Here is a 15,424-nt window from a genome sequence, read left to right as displayed (position 1 = left end):
CTCAAACTTCTGTAGCCAGGGACTCCTTTAAAAATCCATTGGCCTCCTAACCTTAATTTATTTTACTGCTGTTACGAATGTAAAATAAATAGTAATAAATCCCAGCCCTGCCTGACTAGACTTCACTCTCTCCTGGCAGTCCTTAGAATAGACTTACAGATTCATAGGTTTATAAATCTAAGCATTTCTGCAGATTGCAGTTAAATATAATTTCTTCATTTATGCTGTTAACATGGCTCCTTTCCCATCCACCAACATACGCTAGAGCAGGAGTCTTCAACTAAAGAATTTCAGCAGGTCGTAACAAGCACTCAAAATATACAACCCCAGGCAAAAATGATGGAATACCCATCTTTTTTACTTCGTAGTGAATAAAAAAATCACAGATATGACACGAAACAATTTTTGTTTAAATAGATGAACATTCTGGCTTTGTGAAGCGTAATGCAAACAAGTCAAAGGAAAGTATTTTAATTAATGGCATAGTTTAAGTAGAGGAAAAAATGATGGAATCATTTCTAAAACAAATACCAGTACAAGTCTAACAGTATGAATTTGTCTGCAGTTAAAAGAGCGTGCTTACAGACATTAACCTAGACAGGGCCCCAACAAGAGAGTTGTCAATTAAAACAATGGAAAGGTTTATAAAACTCCTTCAAGAAGGAAATCGATGTTGGTTCTTCCCAATCAGCTGTATCTTAAATTTGGTGCAAGTATAAACAAAACGGGAAGCTTATAAAAGGGAAATGTTACATTTAGACAGAGGAAGACGTCAGGATAGAAAATGCGCAACAAAACAAAACAATGCTTGTGACAGAACTGTAAGAAATCAGCTGAATGAAATGGGATTTATGTATAGAAAAGCCAAATGAAAACCAGCACGAACACCTAAACAGAAGAAAACAACGTTACAGTGGGAATCACTGAGTGTGGGAGATTGGATGAAAGTGATATTCAGTGACAAATCTGCATTGGCCAAGGAGATAATACTGGAATTTTTGTTCAGTGCCGTTGAATGTTTCTAATGAAACATATAGACTGAAGAAAACAATCAAATATCCCCACTCGTTTATGATCTGAGCGGTCCTCAACGGTCAATGCACAGGTGTACACTGAAATTTTGGAAACTTTTCTAATTCCATCAATAGAAAATAGGTTTGGTGGTGATGGTCATTTTTCAGGATGATAATGCATCTTGCCACAGAGCAAAGAGTGTTAAAGCTGTTCTTGAGGAAAGACATATCAACTCAAACAGTCCGGATCTCTATCTGATTAAAAATTTATGGTAGAAATGAAAAAAAAAATTGGTCCATCACAAGCCTCCATCCTGCAAAGCTGGTCTGTTGACCGCTATTCCCGAAAGTCCAGCTCGATGAAGAATATGATTTTTCATTAGTGAATCCCTACCCTGTGTAGGATAAGTGGTAGGGAAAATGGATGGATGGATAAATATAGCAGAAACACAAATAATTTAGCTGAAGGCTGCTCATTGAGAAAGGGAAGCATTTCACAAAGTTTGATAGATTATTTTTTTTAATTATTTAGTTTATTTTCTGTAGTCTGAAATGATGATCACAAAAAAAGTTGATCACAAAAACATTTAGACAAATGGACAGAGAATTTGTGTTTCTAAAGTGTGTTATCTGTTTAAAGTATGTGCTGCTAGCACGACTATGAAAGAAAACATAACCAGTTCAATTGAGCTCTTCTTTTTAGCCATAAACTAATGGTTAAGCAGTAAAATGGAATTGTTGTCACCATTTAGTCATGTTGGATGAGACTTTGAGAGCAAGGTGTTTTTCCTGGTATATTCAGGTTCATCTCTATGCCTGCTACTAGTCCACCATTGGCCAGTGAGTAGTCCTACCCAGCTGTGACGTTGTTGACATTTGAACTTGGCAGTAGTGGCTCAACAGTTAAGGCTCTGGGTTACTGATCAGAAAGTCTGGGGTTCAAGCCCCAGCACTGCCAAGCTGCCACTGTTGGGCCCTTGAACAAGGCCCTTAACCCTCTCTGCTCCAGCTGTGCTGTGTCATGGCTGACCCTGCGCTCTGACCCCAGCTTCCTAACAATCTGGGATATGCGGAAAAAAAAAAAAGAATTTCACTGTGCTGTAGTTTATAGCACAGTCATCCTGGTGATGGCTGACTGCTTTTTGTTGCACTTTTCTGAGCAGCATTAACTATTTCACAGCAATGTCACCCCCTGTTGGACTGTGTCATTAAATAATGTGTAACTTTCTAACTGCTGATCATTTCTAATGCTGCAGAAATGTAACATCTAGTTTGTTAATAATAAATTGAAAAGTGGTTAGACCAAACAGATTTATTACTGAAACAGCATCTAATAGCAAACATTCCAGTAGATGAGTCTTTGCAAAACAGACATCTTGCCAGAATATAAAATTCATCCATTAAAAAAAAAAAAAAAAAGTGATCCTAAAATAAAACAGAAAAAAAAAGTGTATAAACAAATAACCACACGTTTGAAAAATTTCCTTCAAAAATAAAGGCATGATTTATTCGTACAAAGTGCCTCAATGTTGACAAGGAAGAGCATTAAAACAGGACACACTACGAAATCATCAAGTGCTTTTTAACCGTTAATAAATGTATTGTAGAACACTGGGATTGGGTATTTTCAAAACTCAAAATTTCATTAACAAATTCAAATTATAAACAAATAAAACTGCCCATTAAACCAATCTAACATGACAGAGATGCCGACTGCATATGCAGGTTCACATTTGATTAGTTTGGAATCAAACATGTGTTAATTGAAAAACCTATGTTTAATGTGTTAGTTGTGTTGTTTTTTTTCCAGGTAATAGTATTACTTGGTTACAGTTCACTCAAACTTGATTCCTTGTGCCAGCGGGAGGTTCTTGCTGTAGTTGATAGTACTGTGCGAGGAAAAAAGAAAATATTTAAAATTTACTATACAGAATTACTCTTCATTATGCACCAATTTCAATCCTCCCTCTCGGAGGAACAAGGTAATATATGGCAGCCTACACGTGTTTCTGTATCAGAGAGGGTTCTCACTAGAACTCTAAGAAGCTAAGGACCTTTAACTATTATATACACACATGCGCACAAACACACTCATATATAAATCCCTAAAATTGCATTTAGCATCACATTCACCAACCATTTTAATAGGAATACCTGTAATCCTTCTCATTCACGCAATTATCCAATCTAGTGGTAGCAGTGCAATGCATAAAATTATGCATTACAGATACAAGTCAAGACTCACATTAAACTTCAGAATGGGGGGGGGGGGGGTAAATATTCTCTCAGTGACTTTGACTGTGGCATGGTTATTCGTGCTTGACCTAGGCTGGTTTAAATATTTCAGAAACTGCTGATGTCTTAGAAATTTTAAAGCACAACAGTCTCCAGAGTTTACACAGAATGGTGTGGGAGGAAAAAGCATACTTGTTAATGAGAGAATGAGAGAATGAGAGAAGGAGAGAAGGAGAGAAGGAGAGAGAGAGAGAGAGAGAGAGAGAGAGAGAGAGAGAGAGAGAGAGGTTGGAGGAGAATGGTTAGACTGGTTTGAGTTGACAGGAAGTCTACAGTAAAATAACCACTCTTTACCACCATGGTGAGCAGAAAAGAGTTTCAGAACACACACCACCATCATCAGACCACAAGGCCATGGGTGTTAACAGCAGAAGACTACATTGAGTTTCTTTCCTGACAGCCAAGAACATGAGTCTGAGGCTACAGTGGGGACAGACAGCTGGAGAGCTGAATACTGAAAAAACATTGCCTAGTCTTTGGCCAATCAGTGTGTCTCCAGTGAGTGAACGTACTCTGGGTGATACATGGATAGATGAATGCCAAGGTGTTGCAAGGGAAGCTAACTCTTGTAGATTATACGTGACTTTGTCCACCCAGGCATGGGGGTCATAGGAAGTGTTTTCTTTTTACATACGTAGTAGTCAAATTACATTCGTTACATTAGTAGTAGCACACATGAAGCTTCATTGTGTATATATCCTTGTAAGTTTTCCTTATTTTTGTGCCTCTCTGCATCACAAAACTTTTTCATAAATCCAAGGGAAGAAAATTTTGCATTTTGTGTAAAAGACAGACAGACAGTGTACGTGGGCACTTACCATGTAGACCTCCTCATATACTGCTTCCATGAGTCGCTGCCTGACTCGCGTCCACCTCCTGTGTGCTTTTCTCCTCCTGTACACACAAAAGCCATACGCTTATCTGCCATTCCTCACAGTAGCGACCAGTAGTACTGTAAAAATACAGTCCCGCCAGGATTTCGTGTTCTTGCGATTGCAGAGACCAAAAATCAAGTAAACTCCGCAATATTCAGCAGAGCTCACAATTTTTCAGAATTACCGCAGATTTGAGCCAAGACGACACGCCATGTGACATCATCACACTGCACATTCAGTCTAAGCCCTCTTAGATTCATGTGCATTAAACATGAGTACAGCTAAAAGTTCTCATTTACCAGAAGACATCACTGTGAAAGACCGTGCAAAACTATTTTGTGCAATTGCGATTTTGCCAATTCAAGTGGTTTTCCGCCAAAAAAAAAAAAAAAAACAGCACAAAAAACTCTGCAAAATTGGAAATTCTGAAAAAAGCCACGGCAAAATCAAACATTTATGGCTGCACCATTCACAAAAACAATCAAAATCCTGTATGGCCTGTAAGAAGGATTCTGTACCCACCGAAGGCTCCTCCAATCTCAGCACCGCTGGTTGGAATGTTGACATTAACAATGCCACAGTCTGAGCCTTTAGGTCTGGAGGAAACAAAATCCGATCTCAGTCTCCAAGAACTAATTTACACATATTAAACATTAAAGTGCATATATGTACAGACTCCACACACCCTAGCCAGCGGAACACTCTGCCCATGTCTTTTGTGAAGATGCTGCTGGAGAGACCCTGTTTGACTTCATTATTCCAAGCGAACGCCTCCTCTTCAGTCTAAAGGTAAAATAAGAGAAGGCGGAAAAAAAATTTCTGAAACCTGAAAACCCATGTAAATGTAGAGAAAAGAGGGGAAAATGTCCTACCTTGAATTTGATTACATAGAGAATAGGCACGAAGGTCTCTGTGTGAACGATGGGGGCATCATGTGCCAGACCGGTGAAGATAGTTGGCTCCACGTAGTTCCCGGAGCGATCCATGACCTGACCAACAGATTGAGAGGTGGGGTTCAGTTTTGCAGGAAGATTTCTTCAGTGCTACAGATACACAGCATATCTACCAAAATGATGCTTTCCAAACCTGTTTACACATATGAGACACAGTTAAAGGTGCAGCACTGTACCTTTCCACCACAAACCAGAGTGCCACCCTGCTGCTTGGCCTGCACTATGGCCGCCAGGTACTGGTCCACAGCTTGCTTGGTGTGCAGGGGACCATACAGAGTACTAGCTGTTGACAAACAAAAAAAATACATTCATAATCACTAGTTCTTAGTTACTTGTTTATGATACATAAATGTAAAAAAAAAAAAATTTGCATGACTATATGATACTTAATGGATGCACCATTTGTACATTACTATGATTTCTGATTTATTCTTTTCCTTCTGAGACAACTTAAAGGAGCAGTTTGTCATTTTTAGAGCCTTCTGCTGGTCTGAATGAAAACTTGAACTGACCCCACCCTCTCTGCTAAAATGATGTAGGCCTTTTAACCAAATTCGTGTCAGTTCTGCCTGGGGAAGGGGCTAATTTCCCCTTATTGCATAGCAATATTGTGAATTACAGGTATATTTGAAATCCTATTATTTATTACAGGTCTAGAAATATTTATGCAAACTGCACCTTTAAATGTTGCTCCCTAATTTTTTTTTTTTTTTTTTTGCATTTGGGCGAAATTAGCGGAAAGATTCTGAGTGCCTGAGCCTGAATGAACTTACGGTCCCAGGGTTCGCCGATGCGGACTTGCTTGTAGGCTTTGATTAACCTTTCCACGACCTCATCATGAACACTCTCATGCAGAAACTAGTGAACACAGTGGCGGGGGAGAAGGAAAGATTTTAGATTAGTACTAACCAAAGCATGGCTCATTAGATTAAACGAGAACGAAAAGGAGGAAACGGCACCACTTTATTTTTCTTTTAGCTTTCACTGAGACTTCATAATCATATCTTTTATCGGGAAAGTTGTGTTTCGCATCAAGTCTGGCTTACAGTACTCTGCAAGTGTAGCTGCAGATTTTCATTCCAACCATCAGGAGCCACATCTGATTCCATTTAAGTTCAATTTTATTTGTATAGCACTTTCAACAACAACAAAAAAAAATTGTGTAACAAAGCAGAAATCTGGATGTAGATTGAGATCAGCAAGTCAGAGGTGACCGGCGACTCCAGATAGTGTGATTGGGAAGCATTACACTTCTATAACTGTGATCTAAAACGTCACATAGCGTTAACTGGATTAAATGATGTTCAATATGAGAATATTGTGAATAAATGTCCTGGGATGAGCACAGAGAAGACAAAAAAAGTATTTATGATTACGGAAGCAGTTCCTCTTGTTTAATCAGTTCATCTTTGCCTTCAAGTGAGATCAGGTGTGGCTCCTGATTGGTCAAAATAATTATTTTATTTTATAATTTATTTTTAATTTTTTTTTTTTTAAATGGCACCACACTGGCAGATAATATTGTACAACCCAAATGAGTCAACACAATGTTTTTTTTTTTGGAAATCAGTGCTTTTGTCACTCAAGTGACACTCACCAGTCTCCTGGTAGTGGTACAGCGCTGACCTGCAGTTCCCACGGAGGCAAAGAGAGCTGAAGGCACTACCAGGTTTAGGTCAGCATCCTCAAACACTAACAAAAAAACAAACAGACAAAAAGCTTTACTCATTCTATCAACTACACAAGAAGCAGGGCTACATGCAAACCTGTTGAACAAGTAACTTACCAATGATGGCATTGTTCCCTCCAAGCTCTAACAACTGTCGACCTGTGGGGGTAAAAAAAAACAAATAAATTAAATTCAAAAAAAAAAAAATTACAGATACAAAAAAAACAAATACCTTTATATTGATTTCTCAAACTCAAGAAACAGCTGTGAAAATGCAACAGCATATAACATCATGTAGAATGTCATGTAGGCTGAAGTGAAGATCGCAGACAGAGTGAAACAGAGCGCTCACCAAACCGCTCCTGCACCATCAGAGCCACCTGTTTGCCCACGTGAGTGCTGCCAGTGAAAGACACAAGGTCGACCCGCTCATCTTTAGCGAGGGCCGTGCTACAAAAAGAACACAACAAAATGTGAATAGTGTGCACAAAGAAGCATCAACGTGTCCTTACAGGACTGACATGGATTTTGCAATTGAGGGACCCCAAAGTGCCAGTGCTGAGATTCGGACTTGAAAACAATCGAGTAGCCTAAAGCCACCATTTCCCATGATCTTATTGTCTCAAAAACCAAAATATACAAAAACACCTAACGGGCAAATGTCTGTGGACACCTGACCATCACACTCATATGCTCTTTAAAAATCCCATTCCAGATTTAGAACCTGCTGTGATGTTTGTGGCAGCAGGGGCATGGTCGAGCGTAGGATGGTGACAGTTCCTTTTGATTTTTGGAAAGTGGACTGAAAAGCACTATGGGAAAAATAAAAGTGAGCCCCGAGCGCCGCTGAAAATCTGCCTGCCTCCGAGTTTTACTCCGCACACCTACACAACACATTCTACAGTGGACTCAGATGCCACCATGGAAGCCTCCCCAATCAGCGAAATCATAAAAACTCTCACTAACCTCCACAAAACCTAACACCAAGCTCTCCTCGACCTGAGCAACGAGCAGCAGGTGTGAACAGCGGAGTGGGTCCAGCCACACACGGGTGTGACTGTCAGATGTCCACAAACTTTTATCATTGTAGTGTATATCTACTCAAAAACACTTTACAGGTTACTGGTAAAAGCCCTGAAACCAGGAGTTCTGGTTGCTTATCAATAAAAACAAATAGAAAGTCAGTACAAAATGTCTGTGCTTTACAGAAATAATCTTTTTTGTCCGTCCATGAAGCATGAAACCAAAAACACTAGATAAAATAGTCCACATTAGCGTCATCTAAAACAGGTACATATCAAAGCTGAACAATAAGTGTGCAAATTTTTTTCGTCAGGTCCATAAATCGCATATAATCTGTCTTGTGTACATACCCAATGTCAGCTCCACCACATGTCATAGAGCAGATAGCACCAGGAAGGTTATTCTGCTCCAACACCTCAGCAACAATTCTGAATGAATGCACAAACACACACACACACAATGATTGTAGTGGGACATAAATTCTGACAAATGTTTTATGGCAGTGTATTGCAATTCATGTCCATTACTACACTCACACTCACTTAGTCACTGCTACACTAGTCAGAGGCGTGGTTGGGGCTCCTTTCCTGCCAATAAAAGAGGCACATTTAACAGCTTTGCAAGCACTGTGATCCATTCTTAGATGACATTTTACTTCATGTTTTATCTTTGAATCCTAATTCTAAAAATCTATTAATATAAAAAACTTCAGCAAGTTTTCTAAGGTAGTCTCACCAGAGGCAGACGTTGCCACAGATCAGAGCGATAGCATTGTTCCAGCCATACACCGCTACAGGGAAGTTAAAGGCAGTGATGATGCCCACCAAACCCACAGGGTTCCACTGCTCAATCAGAGCATGGCCTGGTCCTGAAAACATCAAACAAAAGAGCTTCTGAGAGACTTTATCTGCCCACCAATGCCACTCCTGATTCCAGAGGTGTTGCCTAATGTGGAACCATTGTGCGCTTTTCCAGAAAAGGTCCCGAGTATTGGTACAATCCTTTGCTTATTTATTCGAACTCATAAAAAAAAAAATCTCCCATACCAACATCTGATACCATGTACTATTATGTGACATGCACTGATCAGCCATAACATTAAAACCACCTGCCTAATATTGTGTAGGTCCCCCTTGTACCGCAAAAACAGCTCTGACCCGTTGAGGCATGGGCTTCTCTGAAGGTGTGCCGTGATATCTGGCACCAAGACGTTAACAGCAGATTCTTTAAATCCTGCAACCTTGCGAGGTCGGGCCTCCATGGATTGAACTTGTTTGTCCAGCACATGCCACAGATGCTCGATCGGATTCAGATCTGGGGAACTTGGAGGCTGAGTCAACAGCTTGAACTCTTTGTGAAGTTCCACAAAGCATTCCTGAACAATTTTTGCAGTGAGGCAGGGCGCATTATCCTGCTGAAAGAGGCCACTGCCATTAAGGAATGCCGCTGCCATGCAGAGGTTTACCTTGTCTCCAACAACGTTTAGGTAGGTGGTACGTGTCAAAGTGTGAACCCTTTCAGCAATTTGTGCTACAGTAGGTCTTCTGTGGGATCAGACCAGTTGGGCTAGCCTTCGCTCCCCATGTGCATTAATGAGCCTTGGGAGCAAATGAACCTGTCGCTGGTTCACCAGTTGTCCTTCCTTGGACCGCTTTTGGTAGGTACTAACCACTGCGTCCCGGAAACACCCAACGAGACCTTCCGTTTTGGAGATGCTCTGACCCAGTCGTCTAGCCCTCACTATTTGGGCCTTGTCAAAATCCTTTCGCCGGTCCATTTAACCTGCTTCAAACACAACAACTTCGAGAACTAACTGTTCACTTGATGGTTAATATATCCCACACCTCGAGAGGTGCCATTGTGAAAAGATAATCAATGTTATTCCCTTCACCTGTCAGTGGTTTTAATGTTATGGCTGATTGGTGTAAGCCTAGTGTACGAGGTTGCACAAAATGACAGCACTCAGGACATATTTCAAGATTAATAATTCCAATAAAAGCAAAACAGCATCTGGACCTCAGTCAGTCAGTCAGTCAGTGGAATAGTTGTATTGATGATCTAGTGACTTGTAAACATTAACATATCAGTAAGTTCATCCCAAAAGCCTTCAATGTTTCATGCTCACCTCTCCTGACCTTACAGACACAGTAAATAGCTAACTACAAAAGTGGATGATTTATTTATTTTTTTACTACCACTGATATGACCTACTTTCAGAGGGCAGAACTGGACCGCCAATCATACGGGAGAGTCCGACAGCATAGTCGCACACGTCGACGTACTCCTGCACCTCACCGAGCCCCTCCACGTAGATCTTTCCCATCTCCAGAGACACCTGATAATACATACAAATCTGTGTGAAATATCTCACACAGCAGTCCACATACATGCTTTAATTCTGAAACAACGTCAGTCGGAAGGCAGAGTTTTTAAATCCAAGTGTACCAAGCTGCCAAGAACTTTAATCTTTTTCCTCAGAGCATCTCCAATCTGTCTTACAATCTCCCCTCTTTTTGGAGCAGGGATCTGCAGAAATAAAAAAAATAAAAAAGATGTCAGAGATTCAATAAAGCAAGAATAATAAGGAATAAAATACGACAAGGCGAGCTGTTACAGGAAATAAACAATCCTTTATGATGTGGTCCAACATGGAGCAGAGTTACTGTTATTTACATTAAATACCATGCTCTTAAATCTGTTTAATATTAGGCTTATATGGAGCATCCATCATACAAGTCTCTTTGAATGAGCTGCATTAGAATGAGTGCATCGTTCTGCATAAACTTTAAGCTGTTGTTGTAGAAAATTGTTCAAAACCTTCTGAGCAATCAAATTAGAGAATTAAACAGTGCTGCGATACAAGTATATTTAAACCATCAATAAATCTCAGTGCCTTCACTTGATCTCAGTACTTACATCTGCCCAAACTTTCCATGCCTCTCGTGCCTTCTGTACAGTTTCCTCATATTCAGCCAGGGTAGCCTGATCGAAAAGGTAGAAATACATTTTATAAAAGATCATAACGAATCAGAGCATGACCAGAATGCAGTTCGTCTTCGTTATGGTACCGTATACAGTTTTGGGTGTTTCATTTTTAATTTTACGAAAGCTTCAAGTGCAGTTAATTATTTGTCAAGCTAAACGGCATACTTACCTACTATATAGTAGCCGAAATACATGTATTATGCCAAATATATAGTAGGTAAGTATGCGGTATGCTCAAACGGTTGAGCACTGCCGTGTGTGTGTCCTGTCGCAAAATGCGGTGAAAACTCCCACACGGTGTTAATAGCGTGATTAAGGTGTGTACATGTCTGTAATGCACTTCGATAATGCGACTAAAATAGGAATACTCCACACCTCTTAATTCCATTTGTGTTTATTTCGAGTATGACTTTAGTCGGATAAAGGTCATCAATAATCGCTGTTTACATGGTAGTTTCTTAATCAGAATATTGTCTTAATCAGGTTAATATTGGATTATTGTTGTCCATGTAAACGTACTGAATGATAGCTTAGTTGTGCCTCCCCTTGGCTAGCGACACAAAATTAGCCTAGTCTCGTGTTCGATATGACAAAAGTTTATTTTATCTGTCTAGTACTCCTTCAAACAGTGATACCCGAGGCAAGTTTTATGATAAATCCAGCTTTCTGTCCAATTTTCAATTTTTTAAGCAATTAGCCCTCACATGCAAGAAACAAACGCATGGAAACAGTTCATTTTGAATATATTTTGCATGTTTTTAAACATTTTTTTGATTGAGAAGAATCTGGGAATCAGCCCCGGATGATTAACAGTCCAGCTAACGCCCTTGGTTAAATTTATCAATTTAATTTAATACATTTAAAGAAATTAATAAAATGACTAAAAGGCACAGCCTGCAACAGAATGCCACACACAAATATCATAATTATTCTCTCTAATACTTTAATGGAGGCATTTATACAAGCAATGTATTACAAACTGAAACAAGTATACCAAGTGAAATTTCATGTCGGAGAGGGATGAGTGCACTTTGTTTTACCGCTGAGTGCGAGCGGTACATGAGCAGAGCATTCGTTTGGGCAGTGAGCGACTGAGCGGAATATTGAGAGCAGTGTCACACCGCTCCGCTTCGCTCACATGCTCTGAAATGAACCATTTTATCATACACATTTACCTATTTATCCACTTGTTATAACAGAGCATAACTCACAACAGGAACACTCTTTCAAGTTCAAAAAGTCATTATTTAAAGTACAAAAACGCTATTTACCAGCTTTATTTGAGATAATTACCACTTTGAAGTGACTTAAAAGACATGCAGACTTTCAAATATGTCTATAGTTTACTGTTTCCTAAAGGACTCTTTGTGCATGATTATGGTATTGGGTGGTAATTTGTGCATTAGTATTGTACAGATATTTGATTGCATTTTAGTCACCTATAGTTTCTAGAGTTCTGACACTGATACTTATTTCTTAGGAACAAGCAAGGAACATGGTAATGTGTATAGAAGTAAAGTTACCTGTCGGACTCTGGCGATGGGCTCGTTGTTAGCAGGACAGAATGATGTGACCACCTACGAGCATAAGATAATAATCAGACATGTAGAAATCACACTCTGTGAAATTGGACTGAAACATACGAACATACTCCAATTGGAGGATGAATATACCCCATGAACATACTCCACTAGGAAATATTGTGATTGTGGTTTGCTGTGGCATTCAATACATCCCGTGAATTATGTGATTAATAAAAAAAAAAAGAAATAAATAAAATAAATTTGAGTCTGTTGAACCTGAGCATGTTAAGATGTTCAAAAGACACAACGAAACATTTTGGGATTTGATAGAGGTCTCATTCTCATACTGTAACCTTTGGTAAAATATCATAGGTCAATGTTGCAATAAGGATTGACAAATGATTTATTGTGTAACCCTACTGGGAAGCGATCTTAAATTAACTTGCACTACAAATTAGAAAACCTTGGGTCCTGGTATTCATGTACATGGTTTTTTTTTTTGTTTTGTTTTGTTTTTTTGACCGTACCACCTACCTAAACATTGCTGCAGACCAAGGATTATATATTCAAAATATTGTCCTACTTAGAATAAGGTCAATAATCAGATTACTGCTGTCCATGTAAACGTAGTCTATAATGCACTTCGATAATGCGATTAAATAGGAATGCGCCACATGTCTTAATTCGATGTGTTTACTTCGAGTATGACTTTAGCCGGATTAAGGTAATCAATAATCGCTGTTTACATGGTAGTTCTTAATCGGGTTAATATCAGAATATTGTTGCCCATGTAAACGTACTGAATGTAACCTGAGAGCAATGAATTAATTAATAACCCCAGGTTAGGTTAGAGGCGTTAGAACCTCACATTACAAAACATGATGCAACAGCTACAAAGTAAACATCAGCCTGGGTGTTTTGGCAAAAAACTGCTCCAGATACAAGTTTCCAGCCAATAACCTACATAAAGACAGGCCCGAGTGGGCCTCTGTTCAGTCCAGGCGCTTTGTGCAGCTACCTCTCTGACTAGCGTATATTTAGTACAGCTGTCACCTGCTCTAATCTTCAGCTCTCACCTCTCCTTTACCTCCCCACGTCCCGTTGTAAACGCCGTCGTTGTCTTCGCTGAGACCGAGTTCTTTCAGCCAGGAATACTTGGGCTGATTGATAAGAAGTGTAGACATGGCTGCAGTCTGCCGAATAGTTAGAGAGCACAGTTTTTTCCGAAGAGTAAAGTGACGGAGAGCAGTGAGGGACATTACACGCTGCATGATGGCTGGAGCAATTAAACACCAACGCGCATGTGCGGACTACTACTTCATGAAGCTTCGAAATCTTTAAGAATCGTTTGTTTCGAATCAGTTGTTCGGAGCGTGAATCAACTTGGGCAAGTCACGTGATATCAGCAAACAAGGCTTCGTTACGTCATTACTGTTTCGAAACTCCGATGGTTGCCACTAGGGGCGTATAAGGCTTGAAACAACATATGTAAATAAATAAATAAATAAATAAATAAATAAATAGCTACAAACCATACCTGGACCTTAATATCATCATGTTCCTTCTCCTGAGTCATAGCATTACCCCCTTCGTTATGCTAGTGTTTTCTATTCAGCTTTAATGACAAACCAGTGTGTGTATAATTAAAAAGGTATGGAATGCATCTAATTGCATGTAAATGGTCTGATTAGCAAATACCCTAACTAAAACAGAGAATACAAGCACTAATATTTAATGGGTTTTTTTATGATTTGTAAATTATATTGAAAACATTACACTATTGTGAAGTATTTGCAGTTGTTTTGTAAAAAAAAAAAAGTGTCACGTACTGATTGACAGGAAATCAGCAAAATCTGACATAAAAGCTGCATGTGTCTTAGCCTTAGGTGATTTATAGACTGTCGCAATGATGGTAGATATAGGAGCAGAAATACTCAAGACCAGGCATTCAAATGATGAAAACTGGGGAACGGATACAGAGCTTATAGTGAACTCCAGGTTCACAATAATGACAATAATAAACCACTAATAATAAAACAATAATAAATCACAATAATGCCTCCGCCTGTGCCAGATGACCTCGGAAGATCTAATACTCCAAAGCCCGCTGGAGTGACCTGGTTAAACAGGAGCCCATCGTTTTCTTTATGCCAGGTTTCGGTTAAAAACAACAAGTCCAGCTATTTATCTGTACAAAAATCTTATAAAAGCAGAGCCTTGTTATTCACGGACCATGCATTGAATAATGTGGCATAAGTCAGACGACAATGGTTTAATCTCCACGCAGGGAACCGATATCAAATTACTGTGATCAACACCAGTATAAAACAGTTTGTGGGTCTTATATAGACAGATAGGGATAAAGATGTTAGGAGAGGGTGAAACAGCAAAACTGCACCTCAAACCCCGATGAACATATGGTTTAGGACGTAGCAATCCAGTGTCTCGACAGAGTTTGTAAGAGTCTTTAGCTAGACAATAAGAGCTCTGTTTTAAATTCAGAAGCTGGTGTGTAGTGTACCTTAAGGCCATGGTCATTAAGTGCACACTCACAGCCGGGCCGAGGGGTTGATTCCCCGTTGCACACTGCAGGTTATTCTAGGTGACAATTCTAGGACAGAAGTAAAAACAACAGTCCAAAGTATATAAAATGGGACCATCGCATCACAACCGTAGGGGCACTGAAAACAATATAACTTAAATAAACAAACGAAAACAAACAAAACGGTGACAGGAGCGGCAGCAAAACGTGCCAGTGTACCCTGTCAACTGGAACCAGAATTCAACAAACTGCAATAAGCAAAAATCTACAAATTGGAAAGTTTGAGTTGGAATAGTTTGCAAGCGTGCGAGTTTAAACAGGCTGTAGTGGATGAGCTTTCTTGTTCGGCATGATGACGTTTAATGTCCCCGACAACCTCTGTAGTCCCATTTAGCCACTTGTTAGCAACTGTCTTTTTTAAGACATATAAAAACCTTTTTAAAAAAATCACGAGTGGGGTATTACTGATGTATTTTATATCGTAGAATAAACTGTGAAAGTATTTATCAAACATATTACTTAATATTTATTAATATATTTATTAAA

At 39.3% G+C, this 15,424-nt stretch overlaps 1 protein-coding gene across 1 annotated transcript; it reads right to left on the bottom strand.

The window, feature by feature from the left end:
- Nucleotides 1-2,493: 2,493 nt before the first annotated feature.
- aldh7a1 (aldehyde dehydrogenase 7 family, member A1) lies at nt 2,494-13,678 on the bottom strand. The gene is made up of 18 exons (XM_053644789.1): nt 13,413-13,678; nt 12,337-12,390; nt 10,745-10,810; nt 10,274-10,354; nt 10,040-10,163; nt 8,564-8,696; nt 8,371-8,415; nt 8,179-8,256; nt 7,158-7,255; nt 6,923-6,964; nt 6,734-6,828; nt 5,910-5,994; nt 5,313-5,419; nt 5,056-5,172; nt 4,869-4,966; nt 4,706-4,779; nt 4,127-4,202; nt 2,494-2,902 (listed from the first exon to the last, which is right to left on the bottom strand). Exons 1-18 carry the CDS (start codon nt 13,605-13,607, stop codon nt 2,848-2,850), a joined length of 1,623 nt encoding a protein of 540 aa, XP_053500764.1. The 5' UTR covers nt 13,608-13,678; the 3' UTR covers nt 2,494-2,847.
- Nucleotides 13,679-15,424: the final 1,746 nt, after the last annotated feature.

Source organism: Ictalurus furcatus, chromosome 16 (genome assembly GCF_023375685.1).
Source record: "Ictalurus furcatus strain D&B chromosome 16, Billie_1.0, whole genome shotgun sequence".
Lineage (NCBI taxonomy): Eukaryota > Metazoa > Chordata > Actinopteri > Siluriformes > Ictaluridae > Ictalurus > Ictalurus furcatus.
The sequence above is the reverse complement of the archived record's forward strand: the minus strand, read 5'-3'. Positions and strand labels throughout refer to the sequence as shown.

Coding starts and splice junctions, on each gene's coding strand:
- aldh7a1 (XM_053644789.1), bottom strand. CDS start 13,607: ATGCAGCGTGTAATGTCCCTCACTGCTCTCCGTCACTTTACTCTTCGG. Junction 8,697..10,039: donor TCCAGTTCTGCCCTCTGAAA/GTAGGTCATATC, acceptor TGATGTTTTCAG/GACCAGGCCATGCTCTGATT. Junction 4,967..5,055: donor TCTATGTAATCAAATTCAAG/GTAGGACATTTT, acceptor TTTTACCTTTAG/ACTGAAGAGGAGGCGTTCGC.